The following is a 24020-nucleotide window of genomic DNA, read 5'->3' on the forward strand; positions in this document are numbered from 1 at the left end:
GACACCTAGGGTGGCTCCTCATTACTGTTTTGCAGGGATGCTAGTTCTGCCTCTCGGACTCTTCACTAGGCTTCCTCTGACTTCACCCTAAAGGGGGGTCAGGAGCCTTGTTACAGGCTGTGGAGGGTGGAAGTCTAGGTTCCACACTAGGCCTTCACTAGCATGGGTGGATTGGGGCCACAGTCTTTTCTGTGGGGTTTGGCTGCAGTAGAGCGTTCATTGTCTGAAAGGTTTCTGTCTTGCTAGGCTGCCCCTCTCCTTGTCCTTTGGCTGGAGAGAGCAGGCTTTCCTTGGGGCTTTTCTGTCTTTGCCTTTTCTGCCTGTGTACCCATCCTGGGATCTAGGAGGCAAAAAGAAAACCAAGACAATTCACCATTGTTTAGAGCCTTGCATCCTCCAGGTTCCTACTCCTTCTGCCTTTTTCTCTCCACCTTTCAGTGTCTTCTTGGGTTTGTTTTTATTAAAAATGTCCAGAGTTTTAAACTGTACTTCGTGGGAGGAAGAGGTGAAAGCACATCTACTCCATCTTTCTGGAAATGTGTTTTGAAATTCAGAATTTGGGGTATTTTAAGATGGCAGTTGGATGCACAGTGGTTCTCACACTTGAGTGTGCATCAGAATTGCCTGGAGGGCTTATTAAAGCACAGTTTTCTGCCTGCATCTCTCAGAATATTCTGATAGGGGAGGTGTGGGGTGGGGCTTGGAAATTTGTATTTCTAACAAGTCCTAGCCAATACTGCTGGTTCAGGGACCACATTTTAAGACCACTCCCTTAGGGATATCTAGCCTGATTATTCTCCATTCTGGATGCCCATTAGAATCACCTGGTAAACTTAATTTTCAAAAAAAGCATGTCCAGTCATCACCTACCCCCCACCCCTCAGATACTTTTATTCCATTGGTCTGAGGTGAGAACTGGGAATCTGGTAGTTTTAAAAGCTTCCCAGACGTGAATGTTCACAGCAGCATTATTCATAATAGCCCCAAAGTGGAAATAACCCACATATGCATCAACTGGTAATTAAAATGTGTTATATCCATACAGTGGAATAATATTCAGCCATGAAAAGGAATGAGGTACTGATAGATGCTACAACATGGATGAATCTTGAAAATATTATGTAAAGTGAAAAAAGTCAGATACAAAGGGCCACATACTGTATGATTCCACTTATAGGAAAGATCCAGAATGGGCAAATCCATAGAGCCAGAACTTAGACTAGTGGATGTCAGAGCTGGTGGGATTGGGAGAAAATGGGGAGTGACTGCTAATGGCCATGGGGTTTCCTTTTGGGGATGATGAAATGTTTTGGAATTAGAGAGTGGTGATGGTTGCACAATCTTGTGAATATGCTAACTGCCACTGAATTGTACTTTTTAAAAAGATTAATTGTATGGTATGTGAATTATATCTCAATTAAAAAACATTCTTCCTGGGTAACACCTAACACATTCCAACAATTGGCAGCATTATACTTCACATGAAGTTGCAAATGCTGACAGGAGTTACAGAGATTTTAAGTGTCCAGGTAAAGGGTTTGTGTTTATTTCTGTAGATCACAAATTTAGTTTTCTGAATATGTCTGATTAGAAGAATTATCTGAGAGCTTGTTAAAACTACAGAATCCCAGACCCCTTCAATGAAGATTTAGATTCTGGGTCATAATTAGATTCAGGTCTGGGGTGGTGCCTGAAAATCTATCAACAATACCCAGAATGATTTTGATGTTCAAACAAGTTTGGGAAATACAGTCTTAAGTGATGGGGAGCCATTAAAGGTTTTTTCTCTTTTAATTGAAAATTATGTTATTTTCTGACATGTCTCCTTGTTTCAGCAGCTTATTTGAATAGTGTTAATTTAATCAGAATTTTGATTTACCACAGATGTTTGCCAAAGAGCAAGGAAGTGTTCTTATATTTGAGCTACGTTAAACAATGGGAAATGGTCTGTGTATTTGTAAAGTCCATTTGATGTTAAGTCTAATTATGTCTCTGTAGTCAGCTCCCACAGTTAACAGATGTGAATTGATGTCAACCGTAGTTTTCTAACTGCTTTCTCATTGTTTCCTCCATCGTGTTCCTTTTTTCTTTTATCCATGTGTAGCACGTTTCTAACACTCACATCATTCATGCAGTGTTTTTCTAAGTGAAAAAATCTCTCCCTTTTCTGACAATAATAGAACAAAATTTTTAACTATAAAGAAAAAAATTAAAGTTCTCCATAGACTTGCCTACTTCACAGAAAGAACTATTAAAGCTGTGGTATATGTACTTCCAGACATTTTATGCATATACATAAATGTGGAATCATACTATGCCTTCTGTCTTTTTCCCTTAATTTGGTAAACAACTTTTTAAAAATTAATTAATTTATTTTTGGCTGCATTGGGTCTTTGTTCCTGCATGCGGGCTTTTCTCTAGTTGCGGTGAGCAGGGCCTACTCTTCGTTGCGGTGCGCGGGCTTCTCATCACGGTGGCTTCTCTTGTCGCGGAGCACGGGCTTTAGGCACGTGGGCTTCAGTAGTTGTGGCACGTGGGCTCAGTAGTTGTGGCACACGGGCTTAGTTGCTCCGCGGCATGTGGGATCTTCCCAGACCAGGGCTCGAACCTGTGTCCCCCCCCTATTGGCAGGGGGATTCTTAACCACTGTGCCACCAGGGAAGTCCTGGTAAACAACTTTTTAAGGATTTATCTACCTTATCAATCTTAATAGCTGTCCAGTATGTATGTATACACCATAATTTGCTTAATCAGTACCATTTTGAGAGACTGAAGTTATAATCCATTTTGTTGCTAATGTGATTTTTTTTGGCCTTTGGAATAAAGATCTAAACATTTGAAAAATAAAACCATGAATGTACTAGGAGAAAATAGAGAACATTTTTTTATAATCATGGATTGGAGAGAGCTTCTTAAAACACAACAAACCCTGAAGCCATAAAGAATACATCAATCAAAAAAAAAAAAAAAAAAAAAAAAGAATACATCAATCAAACTTGACAGAAGAAAAGTTAAAACTTTTAACAGACACCATGAACAAAGTTGAAACACATATATCGGGTGTGGAGAAAAGGGAACATTCTTGCACTGCTGGTGGGAATGTGAATTGGTACAGCCACTATGGAGAACAGTATGGAGGTTCCTTAAAAAACTACAAATAGAACTACCATACGGCCCAGCAAACCCACTACTGGGCATATACCCTGAGAAAACCATCATTCAAAAAGAGTCATGTACCAAAATGTTCATTGCAGCTCTATTTACAATAGCCAGGAGATGGAAGCAACCTAAGTGTCCATCATCGGATGAATGGCTAAAGAAGATGTGGCACATATATACAATGGAATATTACTCAGCCATAAAAAGAAACGAAATTGAGTTATTTGTAGTGAGGTGGATGGACCTAGAGTCTGTCACACAGAGTGAAGTAAGTCAGAAAGAGAAAGACAAATACCATATGCTAACATATATATATGGAATCTAAGGAAAAAAATGTCATGAAGAACCTAGGCGTAAGACGGGAATAAAGACACAGACCTACCAGAGAATGGACTTGAGGATACGGGGAGGGGGAAGGGTAAGCTGTGACAAAGTGAGAGAGTGGCATGGACATATATACACTACCAAACGTAAAATAGATAGCTAGTGGGAAGCAGCCACATAGCACAGGGCGATCAGGTAGGTGGTTTGTGACCACCTAGAGGGGTGGGATAGGGAGGGTGGGAGGGAGGGAGATGCAAGAGGGAAGAGATATGGGGACATATGTATATGTATAGCTGATTCACTTTGTTATAAAGCAGAAACTAACACACCGTTATAAAGCAATTATACTCCAATAAAGATGTTAAACACACACACAAAACACATATCAACTGGTCGGATTAAATATTTACAACAGAATTAAGAGTCATACTGTATAAAAAGCACATAGAAAGTATTAAGAAATATTGAAAATTCAATAGGAAAATGGATAAAGGGTATGAGTCAATTCATGGAAAGGGAAATATAAGTGGCTCATAAAATTCTGAAAAAACTATTCAACTGCGCCAATTAAATAAATACAAATTAAAGCAACAATGCAGAAGTACGTTTTATTATTAGCTTTGCAAAAATTAAAAATGATTAATAGTAGCCTGTTTTGGCTGGAGTGTGGGAAAATGGGCACAGACACAGTATTATGAGGGTGAAAATCGACACCACCACATGAGAGGGACAGTTTAGCGCTCCCTGTCAATCCGTAATTGTCCACACCTTATGATCCAGTGACTGCATTTTCTAGGACTCTAATCTACGGAAATGGCACAAGTCCATAAAGATATTTGCACAACAATACTCATTGCAGCACTATTTGATAGCAAAATGTAGAAACAGCCAAATGTTTTTCAATAGGGAAATGGTTAAATAAATTATGGTGCAATACTGTGCAACTTTTAAAATGAAGTAGAGCTGCATTGTGCTGTCATGAAAAGGTAACCAGGAAGTAATAATGTTGGGTAAAAAACAAAATTGTAGAACAAGATGTGTGCTGTGATCCTATTTTTATAAACAATGTTTTTTAAATGTATCTATCATGTATGTGTATATAACACGTAGCATGCTCTTTCTCTCACACGCACGCACGCACACACACACACACACACACATGCCTAGAATACACACAAACACTCACATTTACCTAGAAAAATGTCTGGAATGTAACATAGCAAATGTTAACAGTAATTACCTCTGGTGAGTGAAACATTCACTTTTTTGCACACGTCTGTATGGTAACAAACCTGAATTTGTTACAATGAACAAGCAAAGCATTATTTCTGTAAACATATGTATAGAGAGAATATATATATATTTAGAATATATATTCCAGATGAAATTATAGAATTCATCTAGAAGGTATGTTTTTGTGAAAGTTGACAGTTTTAGAGCAGGGGTATGAAAATGATGAGAGCTGGGATTTAGTTTAATCTGGAGAGAGACAGTACTGAGGAAAAGGATAGATGGCAGAGACACTGTAGAAAGGAAATCTATAGGACCTGACAACTAATTACATGTAAGTGGACAGAGGAGGGTGAGTTAAAAATATCTCTGTCACTGAAAGAACTTGGAGATACCATTAACCTGGGTAGGGAAGCTAGAGGAGCTGATTTGGAAGGGAAAATTGTAACTTCAGAGTCTAGACAGATGTATTAGTTACCTATTTCTCCAAAACTTAGCGGCTTAAAATAACAATAATCATGCATTATCTCTATGGTTGCTGGGGGTTGGGATCTTAGGCTAGACACAGTAGGGAAAACTTGTTTCTGCCCCATGATGTCTGCTGGGAGCTGGAATCATCTGATGGCTCTTTCACTCACATGTCTGACGATTGATGCTGGTGTCAGCTGGGGGTGTAGCTGGGACTGTCTGCCAGAATACCAACATATGGCCTCTTCATGTGGCCTGGCTTCCTCACAACATGGTGGCTGAGTTCCAAGAATAATCATCCTGACAGAGAGAGAGAGAGAGAGAGAGAGAGAGAGAGAATCGATCCAGGTGAAAGCCATTGCCTTTTATGACCTTGCCTTGGACATCTCCCAGCATTTCTTAATATATATTTATTTATTTATTTATTTGGATGTGCCAGGTCTTAGCTGCGGCACATGGGTTCTTCATTGCCGCATGCGGGATCTTCATTGTGGCATAGGGAATCTTTAGTTGCAGCATGCAGGATCTTTAGTTGTGGCATGTGAATTCTTAGTTGGGGCATGTGGGATCCAGTTCCCTGACCAGGGATTGAACCCAGGCCCCCTGCATTGAGAGTGTGGAGTCTTAGCCACTGGACCACCAGGGAAGTCCCTGGCCATCTCCTAGCATTGCTTCCACTGCATGCCATTGGCCAGTGCAGTCACAGCTCCCATCCCCAGATTCAAAGGCAGGAGGCATAGACCCCATCTCACAGTGGGAAGAATATTAGTAACATTATAAGAGCATGCAGGTGAGATAAATACATAGATGTGGCCATCTTTGGACAATACAATCTCTCACACTCTATCATATCTTAAGGTGAATTAGACTATTAATGGCTCTAAGTAATGGATTATCACTTTCAGAGAGATTTATATTTAGCTAAGGACCCCAGTAGTCCCCCATGGCTCAACCTAAGTGAATAAGTCATTGAAGGTGATGAGGCTACCTCATTAAAAGTGGGAAGCATGATTCAAAGAAGAGTATTTTATCTTAATTTTTTGGAAAGACTTATTCTTTTTTTGTTTGTTTTTGTTTTTAAATATTTATTTATTTATTTATTTGGCTGCACCAGGTCTTAGTTACGGCCCACGAGATCTTTAGTTGCGCCATGCAGGCTCTTAGTTGTGGCATGTGGGATCTAGTTCCCTGACCAGGGATCGAACCCATGCCCCCTGCATTGGGAGTGCAGAGTCTTAACCACTGGGCCACCAGGGAAATCCCCGAGGAAGAGTATTTTAGTCTTTAATATAAAAGGCTCAATATAGAAAGACAACATAAAATTAAAAAGTCTCAAAGTCTTTAATATGGCACACAAGGTTGTCTATGATCTGGTTCTTGCCTAATTCTTAGATTTAATCTTCCAATTATTCGTTAACTCACACCTTAAATACAAAGTATGTCAAAATACCAGGTATGCCAAATTTGGAGAAGTTCATCAAACACACTATCCTAGGTCAGGTTCCCTGGAAGCAGAGCCTGGGACAAGGATCCAGGTCCTTGTAACCTACTAAAGGAGAGCTCTCAGCAAGAAGGACGAGAGAGAGAGAGAGAGAGAGAGAGAGAGAGAGAGAGAAAAGCAGGGTAGTGCAGGGAATGGAGCTAAGCAAGAATGTGGCCTCATTTGGAGTCTAGCTTTGGCCAGATCCCTAAAGCTGTGAAGCACGAATGACACCACAAGGTGATCCCATTCTGAGGCAAGGGGGCTGTGTCATTGGCTGCAGGTTGGGGGAGGGGAGGCGGGCAGGCTCTGCCCACATGGCATGGAGCCTAACCTCTGGGCCCAGGCAGCTCTCCCTCCTGAGGGGAATTTTCCAGAGCAGGGGGAGCAGCGGTGAGCCTCCAGCAGCTTGTGTTCACAAAAGGGGACGTGGGCTGGGCACCAGCAGGGGCCACCAGGCACAGTCACCTGTTTCAAGGCCTCAGAGCCTGGCTCATACTAGTCCTTTATCCTGGGATACAACTGCCTCTCCTTTTCTTCACTGATATCACCTCCTCCAGGACGCTTTCCCTGATAACTAGCTGGCTACAGTTTACCCTTCTGGGCTTGAATAAAACCCTGTTACAACTATCTCTCTAGCTCAGCATTTACCACATTGTATTGAAAGTATCTGCTTACGTAACCAGCCTCCCTCAGTGGAGGAGAAGCTCAGATGCACAGGAACCATGTCCTGCTCATCTTTTAGCCCCAGGCATTTAGCAGAGTGCCAAGCAGAGCAGGCCGAAGTACATATCCGGGTAACTGAACACCAGGTAAGTGACTTCCTAGGTGACGGTGCAAAGCCCTCCAGCTCTGCTATCAAGAGCTCTTCCATCCCCACATAGTGGGGGGGGGATGGAAAACCTGTCAATGTATTTGGGACAAATTAAGTGATTTATGACAAATAAACTAGCTGTAGAGGTTCTTGCTACACCTAAGTACAAAGAGGGTTCTACCATTGTTACATTTTAGAAGGTATGCGCTAACGTGGTTTAAATGCTGTCGATTAAAAAAAATAGCCTTAAGAAGGAGAGGGAAGAATTATGAAATCTATGCCTTAGCGGGAATAGAAAAGTTTCTCTTTTTTATGAGTGGAAATAGCTTGGTGTAAGGGCTGTTGAAGAATTTTCCGCAACATTAATCCTCCCCAGAAGTTAAAAAAGAAACTAGAGGTATGTCATTGCCATGGGCTAATAACTAAGTTGCAAAGGGCCTAAACCAAGGGAAAAGGAGTGAGATGAATTTGAGTTATACCTACAAGGTGAAAACTCCCCAGTACCTGATGGCCTGGTGGATGGGGGCGGGGCGGAGGGCTCCAGTTGGCTGTGGTTACTCCTTGTGTGTGACGTGCCCCCTGGAGCTCCACAGAAGGAGTGAGGATGCTCTTGCCTTGTGAGTTCCTCACTGAAGTCCCATACCACAGGGGACATGGGGCGGTGGCCTCAGGGCGGTGACATAGAAGGAGGGGGGCATCACAGAAGATATGAAAGGAAAAGAGGGAGATTCCACGATCGCCACCCAGAGGCTCCTACCCCCTGACTGGTGACAAGAGGTTATCCAAGTGGCAAAACCCGCTGGGGAGCTTGTCTGGGGGCTGCCCTGGGCCAAGTTTCATCATCAGCTCTTTTTATTTTTAGCCTACGCCACGTCTCAGAGTAACCAGGTCTATAAATGTCCATACCACTTGCTGTGCCTGGGCCCAGGGCAGAAGGGAGCAGCTAAAAAGCCTTGTGCCAGGCCTTGTACTGGAAAATTCGCTGCCCTCGGTTGGCAGATGCCTGGATCTCTGGTGCCCCAGGTTACCTCCTGGGCCACTGCCCTCAGTTCTCTGGGCATCCCACCATAGCCATCACCCCTCACCAGCTCTCCTCCAATCAGGCTTCCTGAGCACAGGCCAAATCAATAGGTGTCAGGAGGCAGATCACAGCAAAGCCAGGTCCCACACAATCCCACAGGATGGGTTATCCAAGGCCAATCTGTCAGGGAATAAGAGAGCGCTCTCCCAGGCCTGTGGTGCTGCCTGGAGCTGGTGGACTCCCTCCCACCCTCCTTTCTCTCTTCTGGCCCCTCTGCACCCTGCTGGCGAGCTGCTCCCATGCTGGGCTCCTTCAAATGTGTTCAGGCTCTCAGGCACCCCGCACACCCCTCTCATTCTGGTATTGCTCCTGCAGAGTCGGGGAGGGAAGCTTGGGCTCCGGCATCGGGCGGCTGACCACCTGAGCAACCTCAGTTTCCTCCCCTGGCAAAATGGAAAGAAAAATAATAGCCCTTACCTCGCAGGAAGTCTGCCCTGGCGCATAGTGCTTAAGAAATGAAGCACTCACGACTCTAGTCGGAGGGGGGCAGCTTCTCCCCACTCGGCCAGCTTGTGCCCTTGCGTGCAGGGCACTGGGCTTTTTTTTTTTTTTTTTTTGCCACCGCACGGCATGTGGGATCCTTGTTCCCCAACCAGAGATGGAAGCCGTGTCCCCTGCACTGGCAACGCTGACTCTTAATCGCTGGATCACCAGGGAAGTCCCATTGGGTCTATCTTGTTCACTGATGTATATCTGCCTCTTGGAAAAACTCCCGGCACATAGCAGATGTTTAATAAACATTTGTTGAATGAACACACCCCACCCCCACTCCAAATATGCATCTCTTCCTTTGTCGCCTGTGTCAGCGAGTGGACCCACAGTTTCCACATTGCCGGATAAAATCCCAACTCCTCAGCAGGGCCTAGTAGGCCTTACATGACCTGATTCCTCTCACCCCCCCCGCAAGCTCATCTCTAGCCACCTCTCTCCTCATCCTACTCTCCCCGCACCCCGCTCCCCTACACTCTAGCAATACAGAACTTTCTTTTTTCCATTGGTTTTCTTTCAATGTCTCTCACCATCTGACCACCTCACCATTGCCTGCCTAGAACATTCTCCCTCCTCGCCTGCCCCATTCCTTACCTCCACGAGCCCTCCTTCACCAGGCTACTTCCTACATTTCCTGCAAGTCATATCCTTCAGGAAACCTTCTCTGTATGTCCTCCTGACCTTTCCAGCCCTTCTAGAATACACGTTCCTTCCACTGCTCCCAGAGCACTATGCATTTCCTCTCTCATAACACTTAATAAAACATTGCATCTACACTTTCGATTATTTTCCCCACTAGAATGTAATGTATGAGGCCATGGACTATATCTATTCTTTTATTTAATGCCTACACAGAGATAACTCTGTGCTAAGCACTTCTGTAATCTCTGTAAATATTAATTCATTTAATCCTCATAACAATCCTACGAGGTACTATTGTTACCGCCATTATACAGATGATGAAGCTGAGGCGGAGTTAAGTAACTTGCCCAAGGTCACAGAGCTAGTAAACGGTAGAGCTGGGATTCGAACCCCCAAATCCAAGTTCTTAAAACTGTTATAACGTGCTGTGTCCCTTGTTCACCAATATATTCTCATTGCCTGTCATATAGAAGGTCCACCCAAGGAATGTTTGAATAAAAGAAAGAATGGCTAAATGAATAAAGATTGTGGAAATAACACAGTCCTTTGTGGGACCAGTGGGAGGAAAAGACTGAGACAGAGATTAAGTCAGAGAAGTTGAAAGCAAATAGTCCAAAAGGGGTAAGGAAGATTCCAGGACAAGTGGCAGGTGATGAAAGGCAAGGTGGAGGGGGCAGGGGAAGCTCAGAAAGGCTAGTGACAAATGGCTCTACAGTCGACAAAGGAAAATATAGAACAGACCATTGGATTTGGCCAGGAGCTGGCCCCTGGGACCTCAGAGTAGTTTCCAAAGAGTGCTAGGGAGAGAAACCAGATTGCATGGCCTTGAGGAGGGAGTAGATGGTGGAATTTGGAATTTGGTAGGGGGTAGTGATCAGGTTAAGTAAGGTCTTTTTGTCAAGATGCGGCGATTAGGGCCTGCTTAAAGGCAAGAGGTAACAAATCTTTGGCGAGTGAGAAATCAAAACAGCCCTCACCAAAACAGAGAGTCTGTTGTGTGGTGGTGGACCGCCCCAAGGCCAGCCACAAGAAATGGAAACATGCACAAAGCATGCTAACATTTGTTGTGAACAGAATGAAGGCCAGGAGAGCAGTGCTTGATAAGAATTCCTTCCTGAGAGATACCTGGTAACCTCAGACACGAGGTACAATAGAAAGGCCTGGAATGAGGGGCTATGGTGAAGTATTAAAGTGAATTGATTTAGAGGCTACGAGTGGAAGAAAAGCAAAAAGAAGAGTAGAGACATGAAGAGAAAAGAGGAAACTATTTTCAAAAGCTCAGGAGTTCAAAAAAGCAGGAGAAAACCAGAAAGAAGACAGGGACATTGGTGTAGGTCATAGAGCTGCGGCGAAAAAAGAATTCTGTTAACTGGCCAGAGGTGGCAGCGAAAGTGGGCCTGAAAGTTGGAAGCTGCAGGGGTTCTGCCCGGGGGCGGGGGCGGGGGCGGGGGCGCGGTCAGCTCCAGGGCTTGGTCTGAAGGGGCCTACTGGGCCCCAAATCCCAAAGACCCTGCATCCACAGGGACAGGGAGCTGCTGGGGTGGGGTGACAGGCAGGGCCGGGCACCCGGAGGAAAGGGGCACCTGGGAAGACGATGAAAGAAGGGCAGCCATAGCACATACAACTGTTTCTTTCAACAACGATTGAGCTGGTACTTGGCACCAGGCATTGGTTATAGGCTCAGCCTGCTCTCCAGGAGTTTACATTCCAACAGCAGCAAAGCCAAAGCACAAGTCAACCTATAACAAGGGGGGCGGCGCTGATATTCTGTAGCAGAGAAAGATGTAGAAAGGGCTCTGGGGGTCTTAGTGTTGGTGTGTGTCAAAGAAACGCATAAAAGTACCCATCCCAGCATAATGCAGGGTTTACTTTCCCCTAGGAAGTGAAGAAGAGAGGCTTCAGGCTAAGGGCTTGGAATTTGGTTTAATCTGAATAAACTCGTAAATCCACCAGATGGTTATTTTTTTTTATTGGGGTATAGTTGATTTACCATGCTGTGTTCGTTTCAGGTGTACAACAAAGTGAATCAGTCATACATATACATATATCTACTCTTTTTTAGATTCTTTTCCCATATAGGCCATTATAGAGTATTGAGTTCCCTGTGCTATACAGTAGGTTCTTATTAGTTATCTATTTTATATATAATAGTGTGCATATGTCAATCCCAATCTCCCAATTTACCCCTCCCCCCGGTTATTTTTTGTATATTGTCACTTTTGTAGTTCATAATGAAGACATGGCTGTTGTCCCACTGGAGCACTGGGTGACTAAGACTGTTTGTGCTTCCTTAGCATTTTTTGGGAAACTGTTTCAATAGTATTCACCTTGGAGGGTTTTTTTCTTTTTTCTTTTGGTAAGTTTGTAATTTGTATTTGGGATACTTTGTAATTTTTAACATAGCCTCTTTCCTGATTATAAAAGCAAAGCATACTCATTGTAAAAGTTAGGGGAAAATTGTAAAGAAGATTTTAAAATGTCATCTTAAAATACTGTCTGTGAAGACATAGAGAACAGACTTGTGATTGCCAAGGAGGGGAGGGGGAATGGGAGAGGGATGGACTGGGAGTTTGGGGTTAGTAGATGCAAACTATTATGCATAGAATGGATAAACAACAAGGTCCTACTGTATAGCACAGGGAACTATATTCAATATCCTGCAATAAACCATAATGGAAAAGAATAGGAAAATGAACATTTATATGTATAATTGAGTCACTTTGCTGTACAGCCGAAATTAACACAACATTGTAAATCAACTATACTTCAAAGAAATAAACAAACAAAGAAATAAACACTGTGAACTGGGGCATATCACAGTCCATACACATTTATAATATATCATATACATAATACAGAAATATTTTTTATATGTTTATAATTAAATATCTTGATTATATTTATTATATAAATAAATATGTTTGTTTATAAATATATGTGTGTGTACATATATAGCTCCTAATAGGAAATCTTGTATTTCTTCACCAAAGGATAGTCTAAACAAGCAATCAACCCCATGCATGTGATCCAGTGGGCTGAAAGTGCTATATTATGACTTGGAGTTGACTTCAACAAAAACTGTGAATGAGGCAAAGTTTGTTTCCAGGTAATAATCTCATCCCCACCTAATGCGAGGCAGAATTCTTAGATGGTCTCCATGATCTCCCCTGCGTGATGTTATGTCCTGTGTAATCTTCTCTCCTTGAGGGAGTGTGGGTAAGATCTGTGACTTGCTTTTAGTCAATAGAATATGGCGAAGGTGACGGATGGCACTCTCATGATTAAGTTACATCATATAAGGCTCCATCTTAGAAGACTGCAGTGAGTGATTTTCCTGATGGCCCTGAAGAAGCAGACAATCATACTGTGAACAACCTACGGGAGGGAGGTAAGTGCAGGTGGACCGGAGGGTGGCCTCCACCAAGCAGACAGCCACAAGGAAATGAATTCTGCCAACATCCATTCAGGATTCAGCTTCACCTTGGAATCTGGTTCTCTCCCACTCACACCTCCAGATGAAAACACAGCCTGGCTGACACCTTGATTGCGGTCTTGTGAGACTAAGCAGAGACTCCAGCTACAGCATGCCCAGACCTCTGACTCATGGCAACTGTGAGATAACAAATGTGTCTTTTTCATCCTTATTTCCCCATTAATTCCCACCAGCTGTATCCCAGATGGGTCTGAATTGTGCTATACATGTTAGTATCTCTGGCTGAATTTTTGTTCCCACCATTCCTTTCAATCCAGAATCCCTCCCTTCCTGCTAAGTGGCTCATCTAGGAAACCTTCTGAACTTCGAGACCACTGGACCGTTGCTTCCACTGCATTTTTTTTTTTTTTTTTTTGCCACACCACATGGCTTGTGGGGTTTTAGTTCCCTGACCAGGGATCGAACCCGGGCCATCGGCAGTGAGAGCATGGACTCCTAACCACTGGACCACCAGGAAATTCCCCCACTGCACTTTTTATTTGCACCACTTGTTTGTCCCTGATTCATACATTGCTATATGGCCTCTTCTGAAATCTTATTTTTATGAAAATGTCATTGAATATGGATTTTATATATATTACAAGGAACATATCAAATGAAGTTGTAAACTCACTGAAGTTCAGGATTCCACGCTGTGCACAGCATACTGCTGGGAATACACACCTCCATATTTAAAATTCGAGTTACATGAAGCAGTCAGCCAAGCGTGGTTGGCCACTCATTGAGACTCTCCGTAGAGCCAGACCTGAGAACGTCCCTCAGTGTTGTCCTCATCTCCCTGAGCTGCACTTTCCTTTACTGAAAATTGAACATAATGCTACCTACCACAATTATTTCAAAGACTAAATGAGACTAACGTGGGTGGCTGACACTTCATAGGTGCTCAATAAATGTGAGATGAATCAGAATCCAGAATGGCAAACCTTCCATGTGTAAAGGCTGCGCAGACACAACGGTGGGTGGAATTATCACAGGCAGGGCAAGACTTCAAAGTGCTCAATGAAACTGAAGAAGCTTGTGCACACAAAAGGCCAGTTTAGGTAACTGTGTTTAAGTTTTAGTTTCCTTTCTCAGTAGATATACGCGGAATGCAAGGCCAGCGACCGACTTACAAACACTGATCAAGCGTGGGGAGGGATCTGAAGGAATGCGAGTAGGTCTTGCCAGGAAAGAAGTTTGCTGCTTCTGAAATGTTTTGGTCTTAGCCACTGGCAGGATTGATCGATTGCAGTTAGCAAAGCGTCTTCTGTACAGCCTGTCCAAGCATCTGTTTCTGTACCTCTGCACAACTGTTGCTCAAATTCACTCTTCCTTTCGAATTATCATCTTTGAAGAGCAAGAGAAAAGTCCACCCAAACCACCCTATGTATCCTAACAGCTTCCAAGTCCTTTAAAGGAGGGTCCTTAACATTTCCCCTTACCCCCTGCCTGGGTTCAAACTTCAACTCCCAGGGTTCGCCCAAGTCCCTCCCCTTGCCCTGTCATCTAATGAATATGCAAATAACATATAATTGGCAGCCAATGGCGTGGGTTCTGGTCACATGGTGCCCATGGTAGGTGAGCGGACAGAAGTTGTGTGTTGGTGAACAGAGACAGCTCTCAGTCTGGGGCGAGCGCTTCAGTGAGCTTGGACCGATGCTCGGGCAATAGTCCCTGCGGCAGCAGCGGCGGCGGCGGCAGTAGTGGTGGCAGAAGAGAGGAAGGGGGAGGGCCCCGAGGGCTACACACGCTCACACTTTCAAGTTCCCTTGGAGGGAGAAGAGGTGGGGCTGCAGAAAGAGGAGGCCAGGAGCAGTTCCATCTGTCCCGTCCCGTCTCCCCCTCTTACTCTTGCTCCCTGCACCCTGGCTCTGCGAGAGTTGAGGGTTCGGGTGGCAGAACGCGGCAGTGAGGGCAAGAGGGCCAGGAGAGTGGGGACCGGAGCCAGGGGTACGGGGGAAGATGCCCATCCTGCTGTTCCTCATAGACACGTCCGCCTCTATGAACCAGCGCACTGACCTGGGCACCTCCTATTTGGACATTGCCAAAGGCGCTGTGGAGTTATTCTTGAAGGTAAAGGGAGGGGAGGGGAGAGATGGGGAGAGTTCCCTAGGGATGGGGGTGGTGGTGGATTTAGGTGCTTCTGTAACGTTGGTATCGCCCCCTCCTCCCCCCTTCCCTTCGCGGCCCCCTCCGTCATCCCTCGTCCCGCAGCTGCGCGCCCGGGACCCGGCCAGCCGCGGAGACAGGTACATGCTGGTCACCTACGACGAACCCCCGTACTGCATCAAGGTAAAGGGGCCATCCAGGGGGTGGGCCGGGCGGGAAGCGGGAGCCGGTCGGCCTGGGCAGCCGAGCCCCCCTGCCCCCGCCCGAGGCGGTCCTGCGTCGCCCGGCGGGGCGGGCGGGGCGAGGTGGGGGCGAGGGCGGGGGTGAGTGGCGCCTCCGCGGCTTCCGAGGAGCCGCAGCGCCGGGGGTCGGGGAGGGGGCCGGGGGAAGGGCGGCCCCGGGGAGAAAGCGCAGGAGAGCCGGGCCGGTGGCGGCGACGAGCGCAGCCGCCTCGGAAGATGGCGGACATTTTGCTTTTGTATGAGCCGGAGAGGGAGACCGAGGGCGCTGCTGAGATGGAAAGGAGGGAGGGGAGGGAGGAGAGGGGAAGGAGGGCCCGAGACCCGGAGGGAGGCTACGGGCGGGCCCGCCCCTTCGGGGCGCACCGCGCGCGGCGGAGGCCGAGGGGCCGGACGGAGCCGGCGACTCCGCCCCGAGGTGCTGCGGGATCGCGCGCGGGTTTTCCTGGAGCCCTGGCTCCGCCCCCGGCCCCTCCTTCCCCCCCCCCCTTCCTTCGCCGCTTCTCCTCCCCCTCTTCCTCCAGCTCCCCTCCCCTTCCTGCTGAGAGCGTGGCAGAGCCGGCCGCCGGCCTTCAAAGATTAGACTACTGCTTTTGCGCTTCTGTGGTCTCTAACCCACCCCCACCCAATGGAAAATCAGTCCGCGGAGCCAGCCTCCCAACCCTCAGGCCCGGAGAAACTCTTTTTACTTCTTCTCCGGCATCGGTCCGGTTAAGCACGGCTCTGTTACCTTAGCTACTGTTAGTGTTTCATTGGCGATTCCACCTAAGCCGCGACAGGGTGGGGCGGGGAGATGCAGAGTCTGAACCCGCGGGGACAGAGCTTTTTAGGGACCTGGCCTACCTACTGACATCATAAATTAGGTTTGTGTTAGTCACGTAGGGATTTGTCCAGGGAAAAGAAAGGAAGGAAGGGGAGGACTCGCTGAGCGCGGTTACAATAGTCAAATGCGATGACTTGATCCACAGGGTTCTGACCTACAGGAGAGAAGTAGGGAGCATTTCACCTCCCTACCCTTGTCCTAATGGTGAGGAGATAAAGAACTGCTTTGCCTGCAGTGGCCCGATAAAATAGAACTCAGACTATTAAAGCAACCTGCATAAGAGTCCTGCTTGCATATTGAAAATTTTAAAATACATCACCATAATCCTTGACGTCTTTCGCTAGATACCCTCTTTTTCTCAGAATTCTCTTAACAGGGTCGGGGAGGCACTGGATGTGTTGTAATCCGTTTTAGCCGAGTGAGGTGTTTGAAAGAATGGAACCTACCAAACTGAATAGTTGGCTGTAGAGAGCGTTCCTTCAGAAATAAAACCAGAGGCTTTACTTTTGTAACTCGTAGCTTCGGTTAACAGTTTGATTAGTAGGTTCCCCTGAAAGCCGGTCTGGTTTTGATGCTTTGTTTTCCGTTTTTGATTTATCTATTTAGAAAAATGGAGCAAGTAGACATCTTTAAGAATGCCATAAGCTTTTTAAACATGTCAGTTTCCTCCAAGGGTGTGACCATTTTTTCCACATAGAAAAGCAGATGTTTGTCCATCCTAAGTATGAAAGTCTACACCCTTTGAGTACTAATACAGATAAGAACCCACCGTTTGTAGTGTGGCCATTTGAAATCCTCCTTAATTTGAAGTAGTTAAAAGGATAAACTACAAAGCAGTGTGCCTTTTTTTTTCTTGAAAGGAATAACTTATTTAACATTTTCCTGAATGCCAAGACTCATAGTTTAAACATGATTTTTGATCTATAAAACTTTTATGGCAATATTTACAGAATCTTTGGAAAAGAAAAAGAAAGTCTGGCCCCCTTCTTAACAACCATCATTACAGCGTTTTACCTAGCATTGTAATCATAATGTACATATTACTTTGAGTTCTGCCTTTTCCACCTATTTTGTCCTGTGAATTATTCCCGGTTGCCACATAGTCTTCATACTTAAAATTTTTAGTGGCTATGTAACTTATCCATGGTATTTTAGAGGCTCCAGATAGTTCTGTGAACAGAGGGGAAAAGTTGAATTTTGTTTTTAGTGGAAATTTCATCTGTCAGCTCTTTTTATCTTGCCATCTTCTACACTACATTTTTTCCTAAAGTAAAAAACCCTCTTCCAAGCTGACTTTGATATTTCTCTTCTTATGCAGGGCAGGTGTGGGAAGATACCTTGTATAATACTTTCAGTTGCTAATCGTGAGTTATCTTCTTTAGTCTTTAGGCGTCTCTAAAGTCATTCAGGTTTTTTCATTTTAATCTTACATGATAACTACACGTGATAGGGAATGGTCAGTGATCTTAATGATGTTCTTGTCATTTTGCTGTCTATACCTGAATTTCTAATGATATGCCATATTTTGGTAGCATTTTCTTTCTGTGAGTCCCTTTCGGTCACTCCCTGCTGCCCACCCCCGTCCCTCCCCTCGGCATGTGGTAACTATTTGTTCTTTTGCTTTTAGGATCTAGCCATTTTGGAAGGTCTGAAATTTTAGAACATTTGGTGAATTTTTCTTAAAATTTAGTCTAATCTTTCCCTTGCTAATAGCTGGGAGCCATAAATGTCTGTTTTCTGTCACACTGATTATCAAATAGGTCTTTATTTGACTGTCAGCAGGCGTCTTAGTTGCTACTTGAAACTGCACTCTTCGCTAGGAGCCTGAGGTCCTTTCAGCAAAGTGATGTTAGATAGGGTTTTATTTGTTAACTTGTTTTTCTGCAGAATAACGTGAAGTGTATTTTTGGATTTCTGTACAGTTGGAGGGCCATTGTTTATCTCTTGTCAAAGTAACTGCCTACTTATTTCTCAGGTCTTGGTTATATCCAACTCTAAACACTGCAAAACCGATTTTTTTTTCCTAGTAGAAGATTCAGTTCTGCTGGTGGTGTAACAGGCGTGAGTTGTGCATTTGGTTGGAAGGTTTTTTTCCTAATAGGCGTGGAACTATTCCCAGTATATCCACTTACAAGCTCTGACAATAAATCTTGTTGTGAAAAGTTACTGTGACTGGAATTCTTCACTAAAGTATACTGTTGAGCATGTGAATATAGTATTTCACCCAGGACTTAGTAGCTTCTTAATGCATACCCCTTAGGACATGGCTATGTGCTCTTTTAAAATTAGTCATACCTGTAATTTGCAGTCAGCTGGGCATGGATGGAATTAAGTTTGATTTGGGGAACCATATAAAAAGCATATGAAATGCAAGTATTTTGTGCTACATCTGTTTCAAGTGTTGCTTTGTAGACAGGTTTTATACATAGTGTCACAAATGTTAACACTACATTTATACAATGGTATCTTTAGTGTACACAGCTGGGATGAAGCCTTTTAATATTTTTAAATTTCCAGTGTATCCTTATAAGACTAATACATGGTTTTAAGAAGTGGGGTGGGGTTTTTTTTCTTTTTCTTTTTTTGGTATAATAATTCTTAATAGTTTTGGCTGAGGTTCTGCTGTCTTGTATGTTTTGTTTTGCTATGAGTCATAATTTCCTTTTATTCAGTGAATAGCAGAGGTAAGCTTGTCGCTACTACTAACTCTGAGCAAATTGAGGGCACCAAGAAGAAAGTGAGCCGTGAGACTGGAGTAGATAATAAGTATTCAAAATGGTTTGATGTTTGAAGCTACTTTCTTAAAGCGATTTCTTTTTTATTGAAGGAAATGCTTTTTTTCTAAACATAAAACTGAGTCATTTTTCTAGAAATAGCTGAAACACATGGATAAATCATGTACAGACTTTTTTTTTTAATAAATAGGGAGAGTTGTTTCAAAGAAATATCCCAAGTCTGTAATTTGAAACAGAGAGCATTTGAAAAAGTGCAATTTTCCCTTGAGTGTTGCTTTTTCACATCCTGTAGCCAGCCTTGCTTACTGGTATCTGTGTGCCTTTGTCAACATGTATCAGCAAAAGGCAGTATTTTGGCTTACAGATTTAAGAAGTAAACCTATGCTCTTTAAATGATCTGTGTTCCAAGCATTTAGTGGTATTTTTAACTAAGGCTTAACTTTTTCATATGCCCATGAGTATATTTTATGGGGCTTATTTGGAAAAGGAGTGACTTTTAGGGGAGCCTTTCATTGTGGTTGGAAGCTATGGAAGTGGTTTTGGGTGAAACAGTGGCAACGTGGCCGGTGAGAACAACCAGAGGCAATGGAAGGTGCATTGAAAACTCAAAATGCCACAAAAGTGGGGCATTGACTTTTATAATTAGTTGTTCCTCCCCTGATCTTGCTTCCTTTTCACCTTCCTCATTGGCCATTTGAAGCGTGTGATGATAGTAATTTTGAAATGAAAAAGGGGGAAAGAAATCATCAACAAAATGAAAAGGCAACCTGCTGAATGGGAGAAAATCTTGTCACATTATATACCTGATAAGGCGTTAACATCCAAAATATGTACAGAACTCAGTAGCAGAAAAACTAAACAATCTGATTAAAAAATGGGCAGAGGATCTGAATAGACATTTTTTCAAGGAAGATATACAGATGGACAGCAGGTACATGAAAAGATGCTTAACATCACTAATCATCAGGAAAATGTAAATAAAACCACAATAATATCACCACAGGCCTGTTAGAATAGCTGTTAACAAAAACACAAGTAACAAGTGTTGGAAAGGATGTGGAGAAAAGGGAACCCTCCTCCACTGTTGGTGGGAATGTAAATTGGTGCAGCCACTATGGAAAACAGTATGGAGATTCCTCAAAAAATTAAAGATAGAACTAACGTATGATCCAGCAACTCCACTTCTGGGTACTTATCTGAAGAAAATGAAAGCATTAACTTGAAAAGATATAAGTACCCCCGTGTTCATTGCAGCTTATTTATAATAACCAAGATATGAAAACAACCTAGATGTCCATTGATGTATGAATAAAGAAAATGTGATATATACATACAATGGAATATTATTCAGCCATAAAAAAGAAGGAAATCTTGCTATTTGTGCCAACATGGATGGACCTTGAGGGCATTATGTCAAGGGAAATAAGTCAGAGAAAGACAAATACCATGTGATCTCACTTAAATGTGGAATCTAAAACAAAACAAAATGAAAACAAAAACAAAACAAGCTCATAGATACAGAGAACAGATTGGTGGTTGCCAGAGGCAGGGGATGGAGGGTGGTCAAAGTGGGTGAAGGGTGGCAAAAGGTACAAACTTCCAGGTATAAAATAAATAAGTCATGGGATGTAATGTACAGCATGGTGACCATAGTTAACACTGCTGTGTTGTATATTTGAAAGCTGCTAAGAGAGTAGATCTTAAAAGTTCTCATAAGAAAAAAGAAAAAATGTTGTAATTTTGTGTGACAATGGATATTAACTAGCTTTTCTGTGGTGATCATTTTGCACTATATACAAATATCAAATCATTATGTTGAACACCTGAAACGAATACAATGTTATATATCAAGTAAACATACATACATACATACATAACAAGTAAATGCTTCCAGACTGCTATCCAACCTGTGAATTAAATATAGTTTACTGGAAAGAATCTTAAGAATGAGGTACTCTGCCTGATAGCTCTTTTTCTTTATATAAGAGTAGAAGGAAGAATTAGAACTTTAGTGAAAGCTTATATAGAGAACCCTCCATCGGTCATGTGTATACTACTATGTTTATCTGCACTTTTGTTTGTTTGTTGTTTTGTTTTGCAGTGAATAAAATATTTCTTGTTAAAAAACAAAGAAAGAAAAGGGGAGATTTTGGGGTAGAAGACTAGATCCCTGGTCAAGGGAGTAAGTGCTACTTTCACATTAGGTACCAGCTGGGAGGTGACTAGGGAGTGCTGAGACAATTATGGAGTCCTGTCCGTTCTGTATCGTAAACCTGTCTTGTATCCATTCATTCTTATTTGCTCCTCCCTTGTTTCAACTTTCATCTGGACCATTGTTTCAGCAGCCACTCAGTTGGTCTCCCTCCTTCTGGTCTTGCTTGCCAGTGATTCTTCACCCTCATCACCACTAGATTGCTGATTCTTAAAATAGAGTAAATTCAAAAGTCATTCCCCTACTAAAAATTCTTCAGGGACTCCCCATTATATTTCAGAATAAAATCCAAACTCCTTAACCTGGTTTTGCCAACAGTGTCTCTCCACACTCTTCAGAGTCACTTGTCCAGACTCACTCTGCCTCTTGCTTCTGTGCCATTGCATATGTTGTTCCCTCTGCCTGGGACACACTGGTTGGCCTGACATGCCTCACTTCTTCATTCTACATTCTCAAAAGTCATCCTGCCCCTCTGCCCACCCCTACTCCAAACAGTGTAACAACTTCCACTATGATCCCTTAACCCTCTGTCTAGAACTTAACCCAGAAAATGCTTCTTGCTTCTTCCTGCAATCCCTTCCTCCCCTGAAGGTAGCCGTTGGTCTGACTTTTACCACCATTGTGGTGATATGACCAAAATGGTGTTTCTGGCAGATAAGTCTGACATTGGATTGCTACTATAGCAGTCTAGGCTTTCATATACCATGTGTTCATTCAGCACCCTCTGTGGACTGTACTATACTATACTTGGGGCCGAAGGTGACACCAGGAAAGACTTGGCCCAAGGGGAAACTGGAATAGTAAAAGATACGGTCCTAGCCCTCAGGGCTCTTGAGAAGAGTCATTGGAAAAAGGTGACTGGAGAATGTGGATTAAGATACGGGAGATGTCAAGAACAGTGGACTCTGAACCAACAGATTGCAGGTGAGGGAGGGAGAATTGACAGGACCCAGTGATGATTCTGTTTATCCAGTCAAGATTGCAACTAGTTAAGACTGGATCGCAAAAGGCCTTCGAAACCTACAAGCTAGAGTTTGTACATTTCTCCTGGAATGAAGAGCTATGAGGTGGATTTGAAGACAAATAGGATAAGGCTTGTTGTCTGTGTGCTTGCGGGTACGTTGAGGTGGGCTGAGGGAGATGAGAGAATGAGAGGTGGGGGAGATCTAAAATATGTAGTTGAAGTTGCCTAGTTTTGCATTAGTGCTGGCCACTTGAGAGCTTTTGACTTTGAGGTTAGGATGGGGGTAGGAAGGGTGGCAGAAGGGCAGGGCACACATAAGGAAAGGGCAAATATTGTCCTTTTCAGTTTGCCTTTGCTTCAGAATTATAACTAGAACTGTTCAGAAGACAGGGTTCTCAGTTTCACAGAGTGTTCCAAAATGGCAGCTGTTCCACGTCTCAGGGAGAAATGTGCTTTCCAGAGAAGGGCAGGATTGAAGGACCCTCTGAATGCGGGGAGGAGGGGACAGGGATGAAGAAGTGAACCAACCGGCTTAATTTAAGTACTTAAATGAAAAACTCTTCGTAAACATGGCTGTCAGTTCCCTTTTACCAAGAATGTAGATGAGAGATCCAGGCAGTCTCTTTGTGTGCCTATTGGAAGGTTGGAACACGCTATCTCCTGGATGCAGTGTTCTAAATGGTGATTAGGTTCCCAGACCTTCCTCCCCAGGAAAGCCTATTTAACCCTTCATGCCACTTAGCCACAGAACTATTGTGTTTGCTATTGTTTCTACTGGGAAATGGAGTTGGGTTTCCAAGGTGCTTTGTTAAAAACACATCCTTTCCCCTCCTTCCTCACAACTCCAGGTGGACTAGTGGTCCCAGAGAGGGGTGGGTACACTCTAAGAGCTCCATCAAAGACGGTGAAGGGCTGAGGTGTCCGTGAGGGTAGGCATGGCTCTTCAAAATATACCAGTCACTCATGTCAGACTGGCTGTATTTGCGCCATTCAGTACAGCATCCACTAGCCACGTGTGGATATTGAGCCCTTGATAGGTGGCTAGTTTGAATCAAGATGTGCTGTAAGTGTAAACTAAACACGGGATTTTGAAGATTTAGTACCAAAAGTATATAAAATATCTCATTAACAATTTTTATATTGACTACAAGTTTAGACAATACTTTTGATATATTAGATTAAATTAAATATATTATTAATCTCACTTGTTTCTATTTTTTTAATGTGGCTACATGAATATATAAAATTACTTATGTGGCTTTCACTATTTTTCTATTGGACAAGTGTTGGTCTCTATTTTTTCTTAACATATTTATGATGTTCATGTCCTAGAAATTGTTTCTGAAGGGGGATCTCCCTCTCAAAGTTCTGTTTTAAGTGAGCACCTCCATAATGGAGTCATTTGTGCATGAGAGGTTATCATACAGTTCAGAGTTGATGGGTTGATAACCCTTGGCCCTGGGATAAAAATATGAAAGCATCCCATTCTTGTTTGTATTGAAAGCCAGTTTGGTTGCTTAGACTTTTGGATACAGTTGGTGATCCAACTGGTTGGGTTAGAAGTTTTTTTCCTGGGCTAAGTAGAAAAGAATATATATGTGAACTCCTAATGTAACTACAGTAATTCAGAATTCTGTTTGTAATATGTGGTCACCAGTGGCACAAAATGTTCCATGCTTTTATTGCTATTAGAAATATGTAACATATCCCTTATTAGATTTACATAGCTACTTGGCCCAAGAATTCCCAGGAACAGTATTCATCAAGAGAAGGAGGATA

At 43.5% G+C, this 24020-nt stretch overlaps 1 protein-coding gene across 4 annotated transcripts in view; it reads left to right on the top strand.

Annotated features, from left to right (window-relative positions):
* The first annotated feature begins 15121 nt into the window (after positions 1-15121).
* Positions 15122-24020, top strand: part of INTS6L (integrator complex subunit 6 like) — a 49279-nt gene continuing 40380 nt past the window's right edge. For all 4 annotated transcript variants that reach the window (XM_065900339.1, XM_065900340.1, XM_065900341.1 and 1 more), the window contains exons 1-2: positions 15122-15232; positions 15374-15451. In XM_065900339.1, the coding sequence (XP_065756411.1) occupies positions 15122-15232; positions 15374-15451 (189 nt within the window). The remainder of the gene's footprint in view (positions 15233-15373; positions 15452-24020) is intronic.

Source organism: Phocoena phocoena, chromosome X, assembly GCF_963924675.1.
Source record: "Phocoena phocoena chromosome X, mPhoPho1.1, whole genome shotgun sequence".
NCBI lineage: Eukaryota > Metazoa > Chordata > Mammalia > Artiodactyla > Phocoenidae > Phocoena > Phocoena phocoena.